This window comes from Pristiophorus japonicus, chromosome 22 (genome assembly GCF_044704955.1).
Source record: "Pristiophorus japonicus isolate sPriJap1 chromosome 22, sPriJap1.hap1, whole genome shotgun sequence".
In the NCBI taxonomy this organism is placed as follows: Eukaryota; Metazoa; Chordata; class Chondrichthyes; family Pristiophoridae; genus Pristiophorus; species Pristiophorus japonicus.
In genome coordinates this window covers 46,548,018-46,568,674 of record NC_091998.1, presented here as the reverse complement: position 1 = coordinate 46,568,674, position 20,657 = coordinate 46,548,018, and the positions used below count along the sequence as shown (strand labels likewise).

Below are 20,657 nucleotides of genomic sequence, written 5' to 3'. Positions count from 1 at the left end.
CTGCCATGACTTCACCCTTAGATACACTTAAATTGCCGACAACAATGTTAAAAGGTCCTTCCTATCCATTCCATCAAGGCCCCTCATAATTTTACTTATCTCAATTAGGTCTCCCCTCAGCCTCCTCTGTCCCAAAGAAAACATCCCCAGCCTAACTAATCTTTCCTCGAGGTCTGGAGGTTTGCTGAGAAGGCACCTCACTTCGATATATATTCTGGGCTTCGTGTGATATGACTCACATTAAATGGGACAGTATTTTACGGATGACTAGAAGTTTTTTGAACATGTGACAGATGACAAAAGAGGGATACAAAAGAACGGGTAACAGTCTTCTTGTAGGGAGCGCTCATCAGACGATCGGAAGTCCTACGGATTCCAAGCTCGATCACCTTGGGTCTGCATGAGGAAAAAAAGAAAGACTTGCATTCATAAAGCACCTTTCACGACCACTGGATGTCTCAAAGCACTTTATAGCCAATCAAGTACTTTTGGGGAGTAATTGTTCTAATGTGGGAAACGCGGCAGTAATTTGCACACAGCAATTCCCCGCAAACAGCAATGTGATAATGGCCAGATAATTGTTTAAGCGATGTTGATTGAAGGATAAATATTGGCCAGGGCACCAGGGTTAACTCCCATAGTGCCATGGGATCTTTTACATCCACCTGAGAGAGCCTCAGTTTAACATCTCATCAGACAGATGGCACCTCCAATAGTGCAGCACTCCCTCAGCACTGCACTGGGAGTGTCAGCTGAGATTTATGCATTCAAGTCCCTGGAGTGGGACTTGAACATACAACCTTCTGACTCAGAGGTGAGAGGGTGCTACCCACTGAGCCACAGCTGACACATTTGGGAAGCCAGGTTGTACACAGCATCAGTCTATTGTATTTTATAGGCGGTCTCTCGAAACGAAGATGACTTGCTTCCACGCCAAAAAACAGGATGAGTTCACAGGTATTGTGAAAGTAGAACCTGAACTGAATCCTGAAGGGTGGAAGATGCCTGTGCGTGGATTTTTTTAACGTGGGGTGGCCATTGCACACCAGCCACCACATGGGCTCGACAGAGCTCGGTCTTGGTCCAGTGGCAAGGGTTAACCAAGACGGCTGGAGACCTGCTCTGCTGCACGGGCCTAGTGCGCACACATATCGCGGTGTGGGCTGGGCCCGTGCTGCCCCTGGGCCCCTGGCCCGGAACTCACGCCTCCCCTGGGCCCCGATCACATCCCTCCACAGTCTCTCACCGTATCCTTCGCCCCGACCTCGCTGCTCCTGCTGTACCTGCCCACACTCCAATCACCGACCTGGATCTTGCTGTATAACCATAATAGTTATTATACAATTGGCGTCTGTCGAATAAACTTGCTTTTGGACAATATGCTCGAGCCTGAATCATGAGCGATCATTTAATTGAGTTTGAAGTGATCTCCTTGCGCCCTGCGCTGAACACAGTGCAAGAGTCCAAGTTCGCCGTGGCAACGTTAAGCAAGGCGATGCACTTTACCGGCAGCGCTGCCGGGCCTGGGAAAATGGCGGACACCACGGAACCCGCCACAGGTGGCGAAAGAGCACCGGCCTCCCTCTTTGCGAGATTTTTTTTACGGTAACGGGGAGGAGGAGCGTAAAGTCCCTGAATCTTTATCCCTCGGGGAGCTCTCCCAGTGCCCTGTCCAACGTGCCTTACTCAAGCGACGCCTACCAAAAACATATGGGGGCAGAAATCCCGGCCCCCCTGGGTCCGTATGGAGTGTGTACGGAGTGTGTACGGACCGGGGAAGGCATCGCAAAAGCCACTTCTGCAGCGCACAATGCGCATGCGCTGAAAACCGGCGTTTCCGATCTGTCAAGCTGGAGCTTAACAGATCCTCCGCATCTCGGGAGCGAGGACATTTGCACGGGCACCATTCTGGGATTTACCCAGATCTTGCCCGGCAAATCTCCTCAAAACTCTTGCGCCTGATACAATCAGGCACATAGCCTACTGTTACAGGTGTAAGAGCCTTAAAACACACTTAAAACATAAAAAATAAAATTTTTAAAACACATTTTATTTTTAAAGACCCTGCCCACCACATTAAACTTATTTTAAAGCATAATTAAAGAAACTTTCTTAAAATCGGGAAAATATATTTTTAAATAATACATACATAACTTTAATTTAAATGAATGTTAAATATGTGGTGTATTTTTTCAATTTTTTATTAATGTTTTGTGTGTTTCTCATTCATAATAATGGAAACTCCAACCTTACGAATTATTATGAATGATAACATACTTTACCTGATTGGCTGCCCAGAGCCATGTGACTGCAAGCGCCAGCTCTGCGCATGTCCTGACTTTTTTACCCGATCGCCCGCAGGAAGCAGCCAACCGGGATTTCTGGGCCATTAGCTGGTCGATAGACGCAACGCTCTTGACATGATCTTGCCGTGGGTAAAATAGTTGCATAGAAGGCAGCAAGAGAATTCATTTTTACATCAAGTGTTTCGAAATGTTTCTGAGATGTGAATCAGAGATGAGGAGAAATTTCTTCTCTCAGAGGGTTGTGGATCAGTGGAATTCACTGCCTCTGACAGCTGTAGAAGCTGGGACATTGAATAAATTTAAGACAGAAATAGACGGTTTCTTAATTGATAAGGGGATAAGAGGTTACGGGGAGCGGGTGGGGAAGTGGAGTTGAGTCCATGATCAGATCAGCCGTGATCTTATTGAATGGCGGAGCAGGCTCGAGAGGCCGTATGGCCTACTCCTGCTCCTATTTCTTATGTTCTTATGTGATGAGGCACTGCGTATGCGTAAATCGAATTGCTTTTATCCTGGCTTGGACGTCACATAATTGGAGTTATGGTCACATCTTCATGGTAACCCGACACCATTCAAAAATAACTTAAAATAAAACATTTCAAAAATTGCTGACGTCATCTCTTGGGGAAAGTCATGTCTCTTGTGCTATAGAGGCCTTAACCCAGCGGGAAAACCAGTAAAGCCAAGTGACTAATTTGGCATATATTCATAAATAATATTTAATTTCAGTAAAGGTTAACTCTCTGTGGGGACTTTAAAAGCATAGTCCCCCGTGGGTAAATGCACAATATCGCTCAGGAGGTGAAATGGCTTCCGCAGGGCTTACAGTTGCTTAAGCTGCACTGATGCTGTGTTCTCCAGGGGCCAACTCTTTCCATGAATCTTTGGAAGTCTCTGCCCCAGAGGGTTGCGGATGCTGAGTCGTTGAGTGTATTCAAAGCTGAGATCGATAGATTTTTGGACTCGAGGGGGGATTCAAGGTGTATGGAGGTCGAGCGGGGAAAGTGGAGTTGTGGTAGAAGATCAGCCATGATCATATTGAATGCCAGAGCAGGTTCAAGGGGCTGTAGGGCCAACGCCTGCTCCTAATTCTTATGTTATAAGAACATAAGAAATAGGAGCAGGAGTAGGCCCCTCGAGCCTGCTCCGCCATTTAACACGATCATGGCTGATCTGATCATGGACTCAGGTCCACTTCTCTGCCCACTCCCCATAACCCCTTAATCCTTTATCGGTTAAGAAACTGTCTATCTCTGCCTTAAATTTATTCAATGTCCCAGCTTCCACAGCTCTCTGAGGCAGCGAATTCCACAGATTTACAACCCTCTGAGAGAAAAAATTCCTCCTCATCTCAGTTTTAAATGGGCGGCCCCTTATTCTAAGATTATGCCCCCTAGTTCTAGTCTCCCCTATTAGTGGAAACATCCTCTCTGCATCCACTTTGTCAAGCCTCCTCATCATCTTATACGTTTCGATAAGATCATCTCTCATTCTTCTGAAATTCCAATGAGTAGAGGCCCAACCTGCTCAACCTATCCTCATAAGTCAACCCACTCATCTCTGGAATCAACCTGGTGAGCCTTCTCTGAACTGCCTCCAAAGCAAGTATATCCTTTCGTAAATATGGAAACCAAAAACTGCACGCAGGGTACAGGTGTGGCCTCACCAATACCCTGTACAGTTGTAGCAAAATTTGTGTAAATGCACAATATTGCTCAGGAGGTGAAATGGCTTCCGTAGGACTTACAGTTGCTTAAGCTGCACTGATGATATGTTCGCCATGGGCCAACTCTTTCCGTCAATCTTTGGAACTCTCTGCCCCAGAGTGCTGTGGATGCTGAGTCGTTGAGTATATTCAAGGCTGAGATAGATAAAATTTTGGACTCGAAGGGAATCAAGGGATATGGAGATCGAGCGGGGAAAGTGGAGTTGTGATTGATGATCAGCCATGATCTTATTGAATGGTGGAGCAGGCTCGTGGGGCCGTAAGGCCTACTCCTGCTCCTATTTCTTATGTTCTTATGTGACATGAGAACGAACAGGGGCAACCAAGTGTCGTCGGCTCGATGGATAGAGGTTATTGTTACAGGGCCTGAATTGCCAAGGACATTGGGATATTTGCATGGGGCGGAGCAGCGGTTTAAGAATGTCCAGCTCTTCCGCAGAATCGGCACAGGCTCGATGGGCTGAATGGCCCCCTTGTGCGTTTAATCATTCTATTATTCTAGTGCTGCAACATAGCTAACCATGGTCTTCCAGCTTGCAGATTGCAGCTAGGAATTCCCTCGTTTTGCCTGAATTGAGACCATTTTTCCCCCCTTTATTTTTTACTCTTCCAGGAGATAGTATTTCTAGCAGTTCAAGAGGGTGGTGTGTGAGGCTGCATCGTCCAGTGGCTAGGCTGAGTGTCAATGGGGCTGGTGTCCTTTCTTTCCCTTTCATTTTCATTTGTGGAAACGCTTCCATTGTTGCATTAAAAGGAGACTCGGAACAACAACACCAACTTGCATTTAGATAGCGCCTTTGATGTAGCAAAACATCCCGAGGCGCTTCACAGGAGCGTTATCAGACAAAAATTTGATACCGAACTTTCGGTTAACTGCCCTTACATCTTTGGCACTCCAGTGCAGTGCTGAGGGAGTGCTGCACTGTCGGAGGTGCCGTTTTTCGGATGAGACGTTAAACCGAGTCTGCCCTCTTGGGTAGACATAAAAGATCTATTTCGAAAAAGAGCAGGGGAGTTATCGCCAGTGTCCTGGGCCAATATTTATCCCTCAATCAACATCACTAAAAAAAACAGACTATCTGGTCATTATCACATTGCTGTTTGTGGGAGCTTGCTGTGCGCAAATTGGCTGCCGTGCTTCCCACATTACAGCAATGACTACACTCCAAAAGTGCTTCATTGGCTGTAAAGCGCTTTGAGACATCCGGTGGGCGCGAAAGGCGCTATAGAAATGCAAGTCTTTCTTTTCTTTTTTGTTCTTCTTTGAAGAGTGAAGCTTAGAAAAAGCAAGAGAAGCAAGAAGCGGGTCATGGGATTCAAAGACGTTTGTCAGACAAGCTTTGCGGACTGATGAATAGCCTTCATTTCAGCGAGGAGCATGGACACGGAGCACATAATTTTGATGAATGAGCTTGATACGGCAAGGAATAGAAGAGTAACAGAGCATTAGGAACAAACTATTGCAGCAATCTGCTGCTTCTTTCTCTCGCAATGATTACAATAACACACATAATAAGCTGAAGACAATGTTTACATTTGGTCAACCCAGTCCGGAATATTCAAATGCTTTGAAGAGCAATGCAATTCATTTTTCCGTCTCCCAGCGCATATTATCGAAGGAAGGCAACACAGAACCAAGTTCAAGACATCAATCAGAGATGAGAACGGTGATTAATACCAGCTTTAAATGGTTTTGGATGATGAAGTCAGGGAGTGCTTCTTGATTAACAGTAAATGCTAAATAAACCGAAGAATGTTAACTCAACATTTAATAGCACTGCAATCATTTTTCATTCATCTTTTACAACTTGCTTCTGCCATAAAGCCAGATGGGTTAGGGGGAGCGGGAGGGGAAGTGGAGCTGAGTCCACGGCCAGATCAGCCATGATCTCATTGAATGGCAGAGCAGGCTCGAGGGGCCAAATGGCCAACTCCTGCTCCTGTTTCTTATGTTCTTATGTACTTAGGAAGCTGGCTTCACTAGACTAAATTAATCAGACATAAACCACAAGAGGGAAGCATACAGGACACAAAACAAAGTGCTTCCAAAGTTGTATTATTTACTTAATGATTTTGAAAGAAAGAGTTGCATTCATACGGCGCCTTTCACGACCACCAAATGTCTCAAAGCACTTTACAGCCAATGAAATACTTTGTAGTCATTGCTGTAATGTGGGAAGCACGGCAGCCAATTTGCGCACAGCAAGCTCCCACAAACAGCAATGTGATAATGACCAGATAATCTGTTTTTGTGATGTTGATTGAGGGATAAATATTGGCCCCAGGACACCCGGGATAACTCCCCTGCTCTTCTTCGAAATAGTGCCATGGGATCTTTTACGTCCACCTGAGAGAGCAGACGAGGCCTCGGTTTAACGTCTCATCCAAAAGACAGCACCACTGATAGTGCGGCACTCCCTCAGCACTGCACTGGGAGTGTCAGCCTGGGTTTATGTGCTCAAATTGTTGAAGTGGGATTTGAACCTACAACTTTCTGACCCAGAAGTGAGTGTGCTACCCACTGAGCCACGGTTGACAATTAAGTACAGTGAGTGTTATGTAGGCAAATGCAGCCACCATTTTGGACAGCGTTCCCAACCCATGTTCAGCAACAAAGACCAGTTGATCTGTTTTTCTCATGGTGCTGATTGGGGCAGGAATGTTGGCTCAGACTCCAGAAAAATGTCCAATGATGATCTTCCGTCGGATCTCAAACAGCCACCCGAACCATTGGAACAGCTTCCCAGATCTTGGTTTAACGTCTGTTCTACATCTGAAGGACACCGCCTCTCCCAGTACTGCAATTGGGGCACCAGCTTAGACTGCAGGGTAAATCTTTGAGCCCCAATACAGCCAACTTGGATACAACCAGCACACGTCACAGGTACCGGACCTATGGTTGTCCAAGGTGTGTCGACTGGTGCAAGGCTTCCACTGGCAATAGAAGACTCGGCAAAATTAACCCGATGTGCCCAGTCGTGGATTGGGACTTGGAGCAACCTTCTTCAGACCCAATGATAAGACTGCTCTTGATCGAGTCGAATTGACTCCCCACTTTAAATGCAATGCCAGCTAATGCCAGACCACGAGCAATTTAGCCATTCACTTCGAACGGGTAATGCAACTTTGTGCATGAAACACAAAAGGATAGTATGCAGGTACAGCAGGTGATCAGAAAGGCCAACAGAATTTTGGCCTTTATTACCAAGGGGATGGAGCATAAAAGCAGGGAAGTCTTGCTACAGTTATACAGGGTATTGGTGAGGCCACGCCTGGAATACTGCGTGCAGTTTTGGTTTCCATAATTACAAAAGGATATACTTGCTTTGGAGGCAGTTCAGAGAAGGTTCACTAGGTTGATTCCGGGGATGAGGGGGTTGACTTATGAGTAAAGGTTGAGTAGGTTGGGCCTCTACTCATTGGAATTCAGAAGAATGAGAGGTGATCTTATCGAAATGTATAAGATTATGAGGGGGCTTGACAAGGTGGATGCAGAGAGGATGTTTCCACTGATAGGGGAGACTAGAACTAGAGGGCATAATCTTAGAATAAGGGGCCGCCCATTTAAAACTGAGATGAGGAGGAATTTCTTCTCTCAGCGGGTTGTAAATCTGTGGAATTCACTGCCTCAGAGAGCTGTGGAAGCTGGGACATTGAATAAATTTAAGACAGAGATAGACAGTTTCTTAATTGATAAGGGGATAAGGGGTTATGGGGAGCGGGCAGGGAAGTGGAGCTGAGTCCATGATCAGATCAGCCATGATCGTATTAAATGGCGGAGCAGGCTCGAGGAGCTGAATTGCCGACTCCTGCTCTTATTTCTTATGTTCTTATTCCTGTTTATTGGGAACGGTAGCATAGTGGTTATGTTACGGGACTGATTAATAATCTGGTGATATGGGTTCTAATATATCCTTACTATACAGTACAAAAGCACACGCGGCCCATTCTAGGGAAAAGGTCACTCTGTGACCAATAACCTTTATTCCAGCACTGAAGTGATTAAGGTGGGTGGAGCTTCCCCTTTTATACCTGAAAATCCAGGTTAGGAATGTCTCCCACAAGTTCACCACCTAGTGGTCAGTGTTCTCACAGTGTACAACTTAGGTCAGTTTATACATGGATTACAATGACAGTAGAATACATGACATCACCTCCCCCCAAAGTTTTCTTTAGATCATAGGTTAAGTCTCTCTGGTGGTTTACACTCCCTTGTAGAGCGCCTGAGTTGGGGCTCCGGTTGTTGGGCGCTGGCCTGAGTATCTGCTGTTTGCGGTGCCTCAGGCCTGTCCGGACTGCCCACAGTGACTGGGCTCTCCTCCACTTGGTTCCGGTGTTCGGTCCCTGTGGTGGAGTGAACTCTATGTCGTGTTCTTCCTCTGCTTCTTCTATGGGGTTGCTGAACCTTCTTTTTGTTTGATCCACATGTTTGCGGCAGATTTGTCCATTGGTAAGTTTAACAACCAGAATCCTATTCCCCTCTTTGGCAATCACAGTGCCTGCAAGCCATTTGGGCCCTGTAGCGTAGTTGAGGACAAAGACAGGGTCATTAACATCAATACATCGCGCCCTCGCATTCCCGTCATGGTAGTCATATTGTGACCGGCGCTTGCTCTCAACAATTTCTTTCATCGTGGGGTGTATGAGGGATAACCTGGTTTTGAGCGTCCTTTTCATTAGCAGCTCTGCAGGTGGAACCCCTGTGAGCGAGTGTGGCCGGGATCTATTGGCCAACAGGAGGCGTGACAAGCGGCTTTGTAGGGAACCCCCTTGGATTCTGAGCATCCCCTGTTTGATTATCTGCACTGCTTGTTCCACCTGGCCGTTTGAGGCCGGCTTGAACGGTGCCGTTCTGACATGGTTGATACTATTTTCTGCCATGAAGTCCTGGAACTCAATGCTTGTAAAGCACGGGCCATTGTCGCTGACCAAGACGTCCGGTAGACCATGGGCGGCGAACATTGCCCGGAGACTTTCTACCATGGCAGAGGATGTGCTTGAATTGAGAATGGCACACTTGATCCATTTGGAGCAGGCATCTACTACAACCAAAAACATTTTTCCCATCCAAGGACCTGTGTAGTCCACATGGATGCGTGACCATGGCTTAGTGGGCCAGGACCAGGGGCTAAGGGGGGCTTCCCTGGGCGCATTGCCCAGCTGGGCACATGTGTTGCACCTGTGAACACAAAGCTCCAGGTCTGCATCTATCCCTGGCCACCAAATGTGTGACCTGGCAATTGCCTTCATCATGACAATGCCCAGGTGCTCATTGTGGAGTTCTCGGATGAACGCCTCTCTGCCCATCTGGGGCATGACTACTCGGTTGCCCCATAGTCGGCAATCGGCCTGTATCGAGAGTTCATGCTTGTGCCTGTGAAATGGTTTAAATTCCTTAGGGAATACCCCGTACATGACTGCCCAGTCCCCATTCAGGACACATTTCTTGACTAAAGACAGTAGCGGGTCTCTATTTGTCCAGACTTTGATCTGACGGGCTGTCACGGGTGAGCCTTCGCTTTTGAAAGCTTCAACAGCCATGATCATCTCAGCAGCATGCTCAGTTGCCCCCTCGGTGATGGCTAGTGGGAGCCTGCTGAGTGCATCAGCACAGTTTTCAGTGCCCGGTCTGTGCTGAATTGTATAGTCATAGGCGGCTAACGTGAGTGCCCACCTCTGTATGCGGGCCAACGCATTTGCATTTATGGCCTTGTTGTCGGCCAAAAGGGACGTTAGGGGTTTGTGATCTGTCTCCAGCTCAAATGTCCTGCCAAACAGGTACTGGTGCATTTTTTTTACTGCATATACACATGCAAGCGCTTCCTTTTCTACCATCCTGTAGCCCCTTTCTGCCAGCACCAGACTTCTGGAGGCATAAGCTACCGGCTGTAACTGACCCTTGACATTAACATGCTGCAACACACACTCGACCCCATAGGACAATGCATCGCACGTTAAAACAAGTTTCTTACATGGGTCATATAGCGTTAACAGATTGTTGGAGCATAACAAATTGCGTGCTCTATCAAAAGCCCTTTCCTGGCTGTCCCCCCAGACCCATTCGCGACCTTTGCGTAGGAGCACGTGTAGCGGCTCTAACAGCGTGCTCAATTTGGAAGAAAGTTACCAAAATAGTTCAGGAGCCCCAGGACCGAACGCAGCTCCGTCGTGTTACAGGGTCTGGGTGATCTCTGGATCGCTTCTGTTTTGGACGCAGTAGGTCTGATCCCGTCTGCTGCTATCCTCATCCCCAGGAATTCTACCTCTGGAGCAAGGAAGACGTACTTCGCCTTTTTCAGTCGCAGAGCTACCCGGTCCAGTCTGCGTAGCACCTCCTCCAGGTTGTGGAGATGTTCTTCAGTATCGCGACCCGTGATGAGGATATCATCCTGAAAAACCACCGTCCCTGGAATCGACTTGAGGAGCCTTTCCATGTTTCGTTGAAAGATCGCGGCGGCCGAGCGAATCCCGAACGGACATCTGTTGTACTCAAACAATCCCTTGTGTGTCATGATGGTGGTCAGCTTCTTTGACTCACTCGCCAGCTCCTGGGTCATGTAAGCTGAGGTCAGGTCCAATTGTGAAAAAAGTTTGCCACCGGATAGCGTCGCAAAGAGGTCCTCCGCTCTCGGTAGCTGGTACTGGTCTTGGAGTGACACCCGATTGATGGTGGCCTTGAGCACCGGCACAATCGGGCTCGCCCAGTCACTGAATTCGACTGGCGAGATGATGTCTTCCCTCAGCAGGTGGTCCAATTCGCCTTCTATCTTTTCCCGCATCACGTATGGCACCGCTCTGGCCTTGTGGTGTACTGGCCTGGCGTCCGGGTTTATGTGAATCACTACCTTGGTCCCCGTGAAAGTTTCAATAGTGAGTTAAATTTGTCCAGGACCTGCGAGCATGATACTCGCTCCACAGAAGGAAGAAATTGCATTGACACCGCCCCATTTCCAGTTCATGACAGCAAGCCAACTCCTCCCCAGTAGTGCGGGACCGTCCCCCGGGACAATCCAGAATGGCAACCTGTTCTCCGAATCTCTGTGGGTCACGACTACCGTGGCGCTGCCTAGCACCGGAATGATCACCTTTGTATATATCCGTAACTGTGCGTCAATCAGCAATAATTTTCGCCTCCTGGCCTTGGATGCCCACAACTTGTCGAACTGTTTGATACTCATCAGGGACTGGCTGGCCCCCGTGTCTAGCTCCATTGATACTGGGATGCCATTGAGGAGCACTTTCATATTATCGGTGGCGTCCTGGTGTATGAACTGTATACGTGCTCCACATGAACTCGCTGAACTTCAGCTTCCAGCGATTTCCCCCAGTGTTCATTTGGCCTCATAGGGCTTACATCGGGCCCGTCCTCCTCGTACATCAACCTGGCTGCAGGCTTCCTGCAAATACGCGCCAAGTGACCGCTGACGTTGCAATTTCTGCAGGTATATTGCTGATACCTGCAAGCTCTGGCTGTGTGTTTGCCTCCACACCTCCAACATGAGCCATTGTTGGAAACAAAAGGTCCATTATCAGTCAATCGTCTCTGACTGTCTCTGTAACTGTCCTTAAACGCACCATTGACAGGTGTTGATGGCCCCATTACTAGCCGTTGTCCCTTGCGATGGCACGAATCGCCATTCAGCTAGCCATTGTCTCTGTTGAATTCCCCCTTTGGGTTCGGCTACATGCTCGGGCATGTCCGATTGCCTCTGTCTGCCTGGAGAACTGTGTGCTGCATTAACAATGTTGACTCCCTGTCCATTTGCTGCATTTAAACCAAGACTTTTGGCAAACATCATTCTGGTCTCTTCCTCCCCTGAGATAAATGTCTGGGTCATCAAAGCCGCCATTTCCAGGGTCAAGTCTTTGGTCTCAATCAGTTTCCTGAAAACCCCAGCATGCCCGATGCCCTCAATAAAAAAGTCTCGCAGCATCTCTGCTCTGCATGCATCTGGGAACTTACATAGGCTCGCCAGTCGCCGGAGGTCTGCCACGAAGTGTGGAACGCTTTGCCCTTCTCACCGCCGGTGCGTGTAAAACCGATGTCTTGCCATGTGTATGCTGCTCGCCGGTTTAAAGTGTTCCCCGATCAACTTACTGAGCTCTTCAAAAGTCTTGTCCGCCGGCTTCTCTGGCGCTAGAAGGTCCTTCATCAGGGAGTACATCCTGGATCCACAAGCTGTCAGGAGATGAGCCCTGCGTTTGTCGGCTGAATCTTGTCCCAGCCATTGCTTAGTGACAAAACTTTGCTGTAGTGTCTCAATAAAATCGTCCCAATCATCACCAACACAGTACCTCTCGTCTGTGCTGCTCGTGGTCATGCTCACGTGGTTTAAATCCCAGTTTCTCGTCGCCAGTGATATGTCCTTACTATACAGTATAAATGCACACGGGGCCCATACTTGAGAGAAGGTCACTCTGTGACCAGTAACCTTTATTAACCAGCACTGAAGTGATGAAGGTGGGTGGAGCTTCGCCTTTTATACATGAAAGTCCAGGTTAGGAGTGTCTCCCACAAGTTCACCACCTAGTGGTCAGTGTTCTCACGGTGAACAACTTAGATCAGTTTATACATGGATTACAATGACAGTCGAATACATGACAGGTTCGACTCCCACCACAGCAGCTGGGGAAAATTTAAATTCAGTTAATTAAATAAATCTGGATTGTAAAGCTTGTATCAGTAATGGTGATTGTAAAACTATCGGATTGTCATAAACACCCATCTGGTTCACTGATGTCCTTTAGGGAAGTAAATCTGCCGTCCTGTACTTACCCGGTCTGGCCTATATGTGACTCCAGACCCACAGCAATGTGGTTGATTCTTGAAATGGCCTAACGAGCCACTCAGTTGCCAAGAAGGTGGTTTCTCAGGATGGGGAATAAATGCTGGTCTTCCCAGCAACGCCCACATCCCATGAATGAATTTTTAACAAGTTACAATGGTGCCCGTATTAGTTAGTTTCTGTGAGCGTGTAGTCGCTGCACATGCCTCACAACGTGACTACTAAATAGTTTAGCAACTGGTGAAGGGCCTTGGGGGCCTGCTTTTTAGCTCTTGGCATCCAGCTGATGGAACAAAAGTCTTGCTTCTGAACTGCCTGTCAGGTTCCCAGCAAGGGTTGTTTCCTTCGGAACAGAGGAGGCCGAGGAGAGACCTTATTGAGGTGTATAAAATTATGAGGGGCCGAGGTAGAGTGAATAGGAAGGACCTATTTCCCTTAGCAGAGGGGTCAACAACCCGGGGGCATAGATTTAAAGTCATTGATAGAAGGTTTAACGGGGATTTGAGGAGAATTATTTTCACCCAGAGGGTGGTGGGGGTCTGGAACTCACTGCCTGAAAGGGTGGTCGAGGCAGAAACCCTCATCACATTTAAAAAGTACTTGGATGTGCACCTGAAGTGCCGTAACCTGCAGGGCTACGGACCAAGAGCTGGAAAGTGGGATTAGGCTGGACACGATGGGCCGAATGGCCTCCTTCCCTGCTGTAAATTTCTATGATTCTATGATGAGATGAGCTTGGTCAATCTTAATCGAGTTTCTATTGGGCCCGGGACGCTATATGGCAACAAATTGGTGACCTTTTGTGTGGTTAAATAGGTTAATTTTCTGGATCCGAGACACATAATTGTGGTAGATCTGAGAAACTTTATTCTTCATTTAATTATGCTACACCCGACCTGCTTGTTGCATACACTGTGTGCTTAAAATGTAATTTGTTCCATTCACATCCCCTAAAGAATATGGAAATGTAATAACGCGATCTATGATTTCAAGTTGCACAGTCCCAAGTCTAATATAAATTTAGCGGAGTATTGCATAATGTGATGGGTGTCAGATTGGAAATCTGTCCTGCTTTATCTTACAATAACCTCTACAATGTACATATCTTTTGAGGTACTCATAGCATGCTCTACTTTACAAGTGTCTTCTGCAAATATATGCTTTTTAGAAGTTCATTCACAGCATGTGGGCATCGCTGGCATTTATTGCCCATCCCTAATTGCCCTTGAGAAGGTGGCAGTGAGCCACCATGTCAGAGGGGCAGTTAAGAGTCAACCACATTGCTGTCCTTACCCGGTCTGGAGTCACATATGGACCAGACTGGGTAAGGACGGCAGATTTTCTTCCCGAAAGGGCATTAGTAAACCAGATGTGGTTTTACAGCAATCCAAGCGTGTCACAGTCACAGTCACCATTACTAACGCTAGCTTTTTATGTCCAGATTTATTTAATTGAATTTAAATTCCCCAGCTGCCGTGGTGGGATGTGAGCTCTTGTCCTTACATCATTAGTCCAAGCCTCAGGATTAGAAGTCCAGTAACATTGCCACTATGCTATCGTTTATGTTTGATGAGGCAGTCTATCCGCTGTCTTGGTTTCTCTGCGCTGGGGTAAGGAGGACCACACCACATCTGGGTCGCACGTAAACGGGTCGCAAACTGTCTCCCGTCAAGACAAAATAGGTTGATTGTTTAAGCCGGCATATAAGTCACTCCGCACTGCGCTCGGCCGAACAAATGGCAGTAGATATCAAACCCACCCGGGCAATAGAAATAATTAATATTGATCACTGCACTATCAACTAACCGCTGTCTGCTTGTAGCTGACAAGCCATTATCTATAATGGCCATTCCACCAGTCCAGACAAATTCTCACCCAGTGTGAGTGAAAGGTATGATAATTGAAGCTGACTTTGTGCCTTTAAACTTTTTGATTGACAGTTTTGATTAATTGTGAAGGTATTTCTTTTTTTATCTTCCTCATGTCCTCACCTCAATCAAAGGCAGAGAGGGAGATAAAACGAAGATTATAATCCCTGCTCCTCTGTTTCCTTTTTGATCTAATATTTAATGGGCTGGAAGCAAATTCAGGAATCTCGGATTGCTCTTCCCACGTGAAAAGCTTTCCTTGATGGACGAAGATTACTGGAACATCTCTTTGTTTTTCCTGAGATAGTGCAAGTGAACGTGATTGTTGGAATCTAGATAAATGTGTTGCTTTACCTCTGACCTTCGCAAGTGCCAGCCATGGCTCCTTTGTTGGCAGTGAGTCAGAAGGTCGCGGGTTCAAGTCCCACTCCAAAAACTGGAGCACAAAAACCTAGGCTGACACACCCAGTGCAGTGCTGAGGGAGCGCTGCACTGTCGGAGGTGCTGTCTTTCGGACGAGATGTTAAACCGAGGCCCCGTCTGCTCTCTCAGGTGGACGTAAAAGATCCCGTGGCACTATTTCGAAGAAGAACAGGGGAGTTATCCCCGGTGTCCTGGCCAATATTTATTGCTCAAACAACATAATTAAAATCAGACTATCTGGTCATTATCACGTTGCTGTTTGTGGGAGCTTGCTGTGCGCAATTGGCTGCTGTGTTTCCCACATTACAACAGCGATAGCATTTCAAAAGTACTTCATTGGCTGTGAAGCGCTTTGGAATGTCCTAAGGATGTGGAAGACGCTATATGAATGCAAGCCTTTCTTTCTTACAACTCGGGTTAATATCAATTCTCATTGAAAAAATAAGCTGATCCATATCTTGAAAACAGGTTTGCGCAATGCTCTGCTTTTGATGAATTGCTTGTTGATGGCCTTGTTTTGAACATTGGTAGAGTGCAATTTATTTCTGTTGTTGCTGCACCATCTATAACGGACATTAATCCAATCACCATCATACGCAGTCCCTCGAAATCGAGGTAGACTTGCTTCTGTTCTAAAAGTGAGTTCCCAGGTGACTGTACAGTCCAATATGAGAACCACAGTCTTTGTCACAGGTTGGACAGACAGTGGCTGAGGGAAAGGGTGGGTGGGGAGTCTGGTTTGCCGCACGCTCCTTCCGTTGCTTGCGCTTGCTTTCGGCGACGAGACTTGAGGTGCTCAGTGCCCTCCCGGATGCACTTCCTCCACTTAGGGCAGACTGGTCTTTGGCCAGGGACCCCCAGGTCTCGGTGGGGATGTTGCATTTTATCAGGGAGGCTTTGAGGGTGCCCTTGAAACGTTTCCTCTGCCCACCTGGGGTTCGCTTGCCGTGGCGGAGTTCCCAATTGGGAATCCAGGAGCAACCTCTTTACCCAGAGAGTGGTGAGAATGTGGAACTCGCTGCCACAGGGAGTGGTCGAGGTGAATAGTATCGATGCATTAAGGGGAAACTGGATAATCACATGAGGGAGAAATGAATAGAAGGATATGTTTGGGTTAGATGAAGAAGAGTTGGAGGAGGCTCGTGTGAAGCATAAACACCGGCATAGACATGTTGGGCCAATTGGCGTGTTTCTGTGCTGTAAATACTATATATTACTGTGTATATAATTACACACCTTGAGACATTAGTTTTCCTATGTTAAGGGCGGTATTTAAAAATTTAAAATTTTCATCCTTGTTTTCAAGTCCCTCCATGGTCTCGCCCCTCCCTATCTCTGTAACCTCCTCCAGCCCAACAACCCCCCACCCCCCCGAGATCTCTGTGCTCTCCAATTCTGGCCCCAAATTATAATGGCTCCACCATTGCCGGCTGTGCCTTCAGTTGCCAAGGCCCTAAACTCTGGAACTCCCTCCCTAAACGTCTCCGCCTTTCTCTCTCTCTCTCCTCCTTTAAGACACTCCTTAAAATCTAGTCTTTAACTAAGCTTTTGGTCATCTGTCCTAATATCTCCCATGTGGCTCGGTGTCAAATATTGTTTTGTAACACTCCTGTGAAGCGCCTTGGGACATTTTATTATGTTAAAGGCGCTATATAAATGCAAGTCATTGTTGTGGTTGTTCTGGTTATCGCTTCTTCATGAACTTGATTTGCAGTTTTCAGCCTTAAGCGTATGGTTTGCCTGCAAGGTGTTTGCTGTCAGTTGGACAGATAAGGATTGTACGGGGAGAACCTTTAATACTGCAGTGCATAACAATAAAAATAATTCATTTTTTACCTGGTGACGCAGTTCTAGTTACTTCATGCATAAAGCCACATTTTGGTTGAAGAGGGACCGAGATCTTGTAGATAGAACTGGACTTGGGTGTTGCGTATGTGTGAAATGTACTGAGAAATAAAAGAAAGACAGAAAGACTTACATTTATATAGCGCCTTTCATGACCAGCGGACGTCTCAAAGTGTTTTACAGCCAATGAAGTACTTTCGGAGTGTAGTCACTGTTGTAATGTAGGAAACACGGCAGCCAATTTGCGCACAGCAAGCTCCCACAAACAGCAATGTGATAATGACCAGATAATCTGTTTTTGTGATGGTGATTGAGGGATAAATATTGGCCCAGGACACCGGGGATAACTCCCCTGCGCTTCTTCGAAATAGTGCCATGGGATCTGTTACGTCCACCTGAGAGGGCAGACGGGGCCTCGGTTTACCGTCTCATCCGAAAGATGCGATTAAAGTAGCTTGAATTACAACAGTAACTTCCCTGCAGATCTTCTGTCCCCCGTAAAACTACCTCTGAAATACACCACCATTGAGGGGCAGTTCCTAAAGTATTTCAACCAAGGATGGCTCTTCAGAATTTACGGCTAATGTTATGACATTTCATGCCCAGGAATCTCGGCTAGCTGCTTATTTAATTTATTAACAGAAAGAAAGTAGATCGGGAACTCTACGACCAGTCTAGGCTGACACTCCAGCGCAGTGCTGAGGGAGTGCTGCACTGTCGGAGGAACCGTCTTTCAGATCAGGCATTAAACCGAGACTTCGTCGGTCCGCTCAGGTAGACTTGCATTTCTATAGCGCCTTTCATCACCTCAGGATGTCCCCAATCCGGTTTCTGTGCCTGCCACACTACCGAAATGGTTCTCATCAAAGTCACAAATTATATCCTTTGTGATGTGACAAAGGCAAACTATCCCTCCTCCTCCCTCTTGACTTGTCTGCAGCCTTTGATACATTTCACCACTCTCTCCATTTTCAACGCCTCTCCACCGCCGTCCAGCTGGGTGGGACTGCACTCGCCCGGTTCCATTCTTATCCATCTATTCGTAGCCAGTGAATCACCTGCAACGGCTTCTCTTCCCGCCCCCGCATCGTTACCTCTGGTGTCCCCCAAGGATCTATCCTTGGCCCCCTCCTGTTTCCCATCTACATGCTGCCCCTCGGCGACATCATCTGAAAACACAGCGTCAGTTTCCACATGTACGCTGACGACACCCGGCTCTACCTCACCACCACTTCTCTATAAATTGTCAAACTGCTTGTGCGACATCCAGTTGTGGATGAGCAGAAATTTTCTCCAATTGAATATTGGGAAGACCGAATCCATTGTTTTCGGTCCCCGCCACAAACTCCGTTCCCTAGCCACTGACTCCATCCCTCTCCCCAACTCCTGTCTGAGGCTGAAGCAGACTGTTCGCAACCTTGGTGTCATATTTGACCCAGAAATGAGCTTTCGACCACATATCCGCAGCATAACTAAGACCACCTATTTCTACCTCCGTAACAATGCCCCTCTCCGCCCTTGCCTCAGCTCATCCGCTCATCCATGCCTTTGTTACCCCTAGACTTGACTATTCCAACACACTACTGGCTGACCTCCCATTTCTACCCTGTGGAAAATTGAGGTCATCCAAAACTCGGCTGCCCGTGTCCTAACTCGCATCAAGTCCCGCTCACCCATCACCCCCTGTGATTGCTGACCTACATTGGTTTCCAGTTAAGCAACGGCTCGATTTCAAAATTCTCATCCTTATTTTTAAATTCCTCCATGGCCCTCACCCCTCCCTATCTCTGTAATCGCCTCCAGCCCCCCCCCCCCCCACAAGATGTCTGCGCTCCTCTAATTCTGCCTTCTTGAGCATCCCTGATTATAATCGCTCAACCATTGGTGGCCGTGCCTTATGTTCCTGGGCCCCAAATTCTGGAACTCCCTGCCTAAACCTCTCTACCTCTCTATCTCACTCCTCCTTTAAGACACTCCTTCAAACCTAATCTTTAACTAAGCTTTTGGTCATCTGTCCTAATATCTCCCATGTGGCTCGGTGTCAAATATTGTTTTGTAACACTCCTGTGGAGCGCTTTGGGACATTTTATTATGTTAAAGGCGCTATATAAATGCAAGTCATTGTTGTGGTTGTTCTGGTTATCGCTTCTTCATGAACTTGATTTGAAGTTTTCAGCCTTAAGCATATGGTTTGCCTGCAAGGTGATTGCTGTCAGTTGGACAGATAAGGATTGTACGGGGAGAACTTTATTACTGCAGTGCATAACAAAAAAAAAAATTCATTTTTTACCTGGTGACGCAGTTCTAGTTACTTCATGCATAAAGCCACATTTTGGTTGAAGAGGGACCGAGATCTTGTAGATAGAACTGGACTTGGGTGTTGCGTATGTGTGAAATGTACTGAGAAATAAAAGAAAGACAGAAAGACTTACATTTATATAGCGCCTTTCATGACCAGCGGACGTCTCAAAGTGTTTTACAGCCAATGAAGTACTTTCGGAGTGTAGTCACTGTTGTAATGTAGGAAACACGGCAGCCAATTTGCGCACAGCAAGCTCCCACAAACAGCAATGTGATAATGACCAGATAATCTGTTTTTGTGATGGTGATTGAGGGATAAATATTGGCCCAGGACACCGGGGATAACTCCCCTGCGCTTCTTCGAAATAGTGCCATGGGATCTGTTACGTCCACCTGAGAGGGCAGACGGGGCCTCGGTTTACCGTCTCATCCGAAAGATGCGATTAAAGTAGCTTGAATTACAACAGTAACTTCCCTGCAGATCTTCTGTCCCCCGTAAAATTACCTCTGAAATACACCACCATTGAGGGGCAGTTCCTAAAGTATTTCAACCAAGGATGGCTCTTCAGAATTTACGGCTAATGTTATGACATTTCATGCCCAGGAATCTCGGCTAGCTGCTTATTTAATTTATTAACAGAAAGAAAGTAGATCGGGAACTCTACGACCAGTCTAGGCTGACACTCCAGCGCAGTGCTGAGTGAGTGCTTCACTGTCGGAGGAACCGTCTTTCAGATCAGGCATTAAACCGAGACTCCATCTGCTCGCTCAGGTAGACTTGCATTTCTATAGCGCCTTTCATGACCTCAGGACGTCCCAACGCTCTTTACAGCCAATGAAATACTTGTGACGTGTTGTCACTGTTGTAATGTAGGAAACATGATAGTTAAATTATGCACAGCAAGCTCCCACAAACTTGAGATAATGAGATAAAAAAATCCCATGGTAAAATTTTGGGGAAGAACTGGGAAGTTATCTCCGGTGTCCTGGCCAATATTTGTTCTTCAACCAACAGAAGAAAAATAGATTATCTGGTCATTATTACATCCTGATTGTGGGAGCTTGCTGTGCACAAATTGACTCTCATGTTTCCTACATTACTACAGTGACTACATTGTTGGACTTCATCTTCGATGCCTGTCCTTGTTGACGGTAGGCTTCCGAGGTATGGAAAATGGTCCACGTTGTCCAAGGGCCTCATCATGGATTTTGATAATTGGGGACATTTGTTTAGTGTGAGGCCCATGCTCTCGTACGCTTCGGTGAAGGTGTTGACGATGGCTTGGAGTTCAGCCTCCGAGCGTGCGCAGACGCAAGCGTTGTCTGCGTTCTGTAGTTCAATGACAGAGGATGGGACGACCTTGGAACTGGACTGGAGGTGACGGAGGTTGAACAGTTTCCT

The 20,657-nt window shown here is 47.0% G+C and overlaps 1 protein-coding gene across 2 annotated transcripts in view; it reads left to right on the top strand.

Moving 5' to 3' along the window:
• LOC139234758 (leucine-rich repeat transmembrane neuronal protein 4-like) overlaps positions 1-20,657 on the top strand; it is a 259,328-nt gene that overhangs the window by 166,888 nt on the left and 71,783 nt on the right. Inside the window, exons 2-3 of one of the 2 annotated variants that reach the window (XM_070865445.1) lie at positions 3,756-3,774; positions 12,227-12,232. The exons of the other annotated variant lie outside the window; for it this stretch is intronic. Coding sequence (XP_070721546.1) covers positions 3,756-3,774; positions 12,227-12,232 — 25 coding nt within the window. The remainder of the gene's footprint in view (positions 1-3,755; positions 3,775-12,226; positions 12,233-20,657) is intronic. 2 annotated transcript variants of the gene reach the window in all.